This window comes from Eimeria acervulina, genomic scaffold, assembly GCF_000499425.1.
Source record: "Eimeria acervulina Houghton genomic scaffold, Eah_scaff194, whole genome shotgun sequence".
NCBI lineage: Eukaryota > Apicomplexa > Conoidasida > Eucoccidiorida > Eimeriidae > Eimeria > Eimeria acervulina.
Genome location: NW_013548801.1, coordinates 12,270 through 16,315, shown reverse-complemented (window position 1 = coordinate 16,315; position 4,046 = coordinate 12,270). Strand labels below are relative to the sequence as shown.

Here is a 4,046-nt window from a genome sequence, read left to right as displayed (position 1 = left end):
CTGAAACCACCAGTGCCGTTGGGAATTTGATGCCGCATGTTAGCGGTGAAGAGACTTGCGTTGCTGTGAGCTAAGTTGCACGAGGTTACTGGCGAGGAAGGTAAAGTAAGATGGTGCAATCCTGCTCAGTTGGTTCTAAATTGGTTTGGTAAGATACTGCTGTCAAGCATTGGAATGTCCTCGCAAACACTGCCCTGGGTTCCGTGCAGCTGTCACGCCCTAGACTACTCAGTTTTCAGGCACGAAAGGAAAATTGCTGAAATATTAACAGCAGCATGCAGAGTTCCTTAAAAAGTTTACAGCCGCCTGAACAAGAAGGTTCATCTGTCCAGACCCCTCTTGCTGCTGCTGTTGTATGGGAGGCAACAGCAGCACGAGGTGCCTCAAACGGCCAACCGCAGCATCTGATGAACTGTAACCGTTGCTGGCTGGAGACAGTGAAATGGCCCGGAGCTCTGCGACGACGCACCGTAGCACGGCCAGCATTCTCCGCTGTAGCACGGCAAAGGGCAGGCAGCTTGCTGAGGCTTCTGTCTCGAGTAACAGTGCAGGCAACAGCAGCGCTCCAACTGCATGCTTTTCACATAGTCTGAGGATCTGCCGTAGTCCCTCGCATACAGGCGCGCAAAGGGAATCGAGGTCATCCCCAGCGCTATTCCTCCTTTTGTTGCCGTCGTGTTCCACTGGTGCCTCCGCCGACTGTGCTGCTGCCAAAGGGCTCGACGGTTGAGACGCTTCATGGCTCAGTCCCGCCGAAGCAACCGCCAGGTGGAAGCACACCTGTGGACGCAGTCTGGCTGCATGGCGCGAGACAAAGACTTCTCCTTGCTGCAGTAGCAGCCTCTGCTTGCTGCCGAGGCAGTTGCTGCTGCGCCTCACTGCATGCATAGCCGCACGCAGTAGACGTTGCTGCTCCTCCAGGGAAGGTAGTAGCAGATCTGAAGTGTCGTTACCCGCCTTAATGCATGCACAACTTTCCTGCATGGCCGCTCCAGTGGGCAAAATGGCCCCGGAAAGAGACGCTCGTGGCCCGCTTTTCAAGGCAGCAAACAAATCCTCAGAGGGACCTTCGGGTTCCTGCCCGGTCAGCAGCTCCCCACAACTCGGCCTCCCACTGCTGCCCACGAAGCAAGATAGCGTGCTGCCGCGCATATGTCGCGCGTCTTTGTAGCAGTAGGAAGAGGATCCCCCAGGCCAGTCCGCGAGCTGCTCTTCAGGAAAGGCCGTGGCACCCTGTCCTAGCCACGACAGCCACTTTGCTGCACACGAAACAGTCAAACCCCCCTGCTGCTGATTTTGCTGCTCTGGAGGAGAAGCAGCACTGGAGGGGAAGAAATCTGCCGTGAGGCCCGTGCAAACGTGCAGCCAGAGTGTCCGTCGCTGCTGAGCCCCAAATGTGAGCCTCACCTCTGCATGTTCTTGTACCCCTCCCAGTTGCCAAGGCTGTTGGTGTTGCTGCGGCACCCCTGAAGTGCGACGTTGCTGCGGCTGCATTGCACCAGCTGCTATGCCCTGTAACAGGCGAGGCATGTCAAAGACTGGCCCCTGGTGAGCGGCGGCAGCTACTGCGAGTTGTCTCTGGTGCTGCCTGTGGCGCTGAGAGTGCGCCGCATTCGCAGTGAAGCCCGTTGAGGAACTCTGCAGCACATGTTGCTTCTGTTTTTGTTGCTGCTGCTTCTGTTGTGCTGTTTGCTGCCTCTGCGCTCCCCCGCTTTGTGACGAGCTGTTTTCCGTGCAAGCGGTAATTACTGGCTGTTTGTTCTGCTGTTCCTGCTGCTGCAGCTTGTTCTGCCCAGCAGCACCAGGTGTGCCCATGAATGCACTGGTAGCAGCAGCAGCGGCTGCTGCTGACCCTGCATGAGCTGCTGCTGCGCCGTAGCTTCCCAGGCGCTCCTCTTTTGCTGCCGTTGCTTCTCCAGCAGCCGCAGAAACGCTATCAGAGCTGCTTGAAGCATCAAGCAAAGAGCCCCCTTCCTGGCTAGGGCTGCCACCGTGTCTTCTAAAAAGCTGACGTGCAGTTACTCCCACCTGCCGCCGAGACGGCGGTTGTTGCTGTTCCTGCATCGGTTGCTCCTGCCGTCCTTGCTCCTTTTGCCGCTGCTTCCAGTTAAAGGCCCATCTCTCCGTTTCATCTGCAGAAGGAAGCGGGGGTAGCACCAGTTCTTGACACGCTGCCCCATACACAGCAGCGGAACCATGCTGCAGCACGTAAAGGTCTGCTGCAACATTCTTGAACATGCGCAACTGCTGCTTGCGCATTAGCTGCTGTTCATGTATCCAGTGTCTCCCAAGCAGCTCACATTCACTCAAGTGCTGTTGCACTAGCTCCTGCAAGTCCCTTTCGCACGCCTCAAGTGCAGAAGAAGCAACAGCAGCAGCTGTTGAGTTTTTCGAATCCGTTGAATCTTGAACTGGCAGGCAACGAGCAGCAATCGCTGCCTTCAGCGCCTGCTCTTGCTTCTCCCTCAAGGCACAGGCACATTCCATTTCAATACCTTGTCTCTCTGCCAGCTGCTGCTGGGCGTCTTGCTGCTGCAACAGCAGCTGCGCGAAGGACTCCCGACACTCTTGCTGCAACTGACGCAAAAGGGCTAAGCTGCTGCTGGTGCCGCTGTTTTCGCGTTTCATTTCTGAGCTGCTGATGCGTGGTGGGGCTGCATGAAGCGCCAGCGGCTGCCTCTGCTGTTGCCGCATCCGATTTCGCTGCACATTTTGCATGCCTTCCTGTTTCGCTAGGGTGCAGCAGCAGCACCAGTAGGCTAGAGCTCTCAATGCAGCGAGACGGTCACAGATGCCTCCGCGAAGAGAGGCAGCTGCAGCAACTGCTGTCGATGAAACGGCTTTGGCACGTTCCTGTAGCGCAGGAAACCCACCAGCTAAAGCTGTAACAGCAGCGGCAGCAGAGGGGTCGGTAGCTGCAAGAGCTGCCGCTCTTGCGGAAGTGGTACAGCATAGGCCGAGATCAGCAGCGGCTGCAGCAGCAGAGACTGGCAGTGGGTCCGCCAGCCGAGAGAACCACGATGCGAGAACCCACAAAAAAGACAGCAGAAGGCAACCTTCCGGTATTATTGCACCTGCGGGAGCTGCTAGTCTCGTTGTTTTTGTGGCCTTCCCCTCTTCAGTGGTGGCAGTCAAAGCTGACACACTGCCATAAAGTGAGTCCCCGCTAGAAAGGACTTCACAGCTCAGCGGTTTCTGAGTTGGACGTTGTTGCTCCTGCTGTGCTGTTGGGATGCTGCGAGAACAGAGGCAAAGCAGCAGAGGTAGCCGGACTGGAGAGAAGAAAGCAGCGCTCTCCTCTGCAGCTAGCAGCACATGACGCAATAGTGGTGAACTGCTTGCACCTGTGTGTCGTTGCTGCCGTTGCAGCAAGTGCTGCTGCAAAACCGTATGGAAGCTCAAGGCGGAGCCTGTTTTCACATTAACTCGACAAGTGGGCGTCGCACTCTGACGAGTCCCACCTGACTCGTTTGGACCGCGTGCAGCTTCTTGTGTGCAGGAAAGTGGCTCTGATGGAGCTGTGACAGCTGCTGCTGCTTCAGCCCAGAAGAGCAGGGTCCCACTGCATAGACTGTTTGCACCAGCGTCTAAGGCGCAGTCATAAGAGGAAGCAGCAATAGGCGCTGCACAATCAGCAAGGCGTGGACGGCCAGACAGTGTTACTGGGACATGGCAATTTCCTGTCGTCTCTTCTGTTCCCAGGAGTTGCTGCTTTAGCTGCACCTGCTGTTGCTGGTGCAGCTGCACCTGCTGTTGCTGCTGCTGTCCCTGCCGCCGCTGCTCCCCCCGTTCTTGCTGCTGCTTCTGCTCCATTGATATGGCGAGCTCCTTTGGGGAAGAATCCCCCCTCGAGAAGCTAGCTGCCTATCTGCCCTTTCTCGTCGCTGGCCACCCCTCTATCCGTTCTTTGTGAAATCCGGCCGTTCGGCTGGATTATTTAATACCTCGGACTTCATACTCTAATCATTAGATGAGTGGCCGTTCCTGTTGCGGGTGCTCCAGCTACTGCAACAGTTACCATTGCTCCGCGTTTCTGTCGGCCGCGA

The 4,046-nt window shown here is 56.7% G+C and overlaps 1 protein-coding gene across 1 annotated transcript; it reads right to left on the bottom strand.

Moving 5' to 3' along the window:
- Positions 1-264: 264 nt before the first annotated feature.
- EAH_00024580 (hypothetical protein, conserved) lies at positions 265-3,813 on the bottom strand (the record flags this gene model as incomplete). The annotated part of the gene is made up of 1 exon (XM_013393011.1): positions 265-3,813. One exon carries the CDS (start codon positions 3,811-3,813, stop codon positions 265-267), a length of 3,549 nt encoding a protein of 1,182 aa, XP_013248465.1.
- Positions 3,814-4,046: the final 233 nt, after the last annotated feature.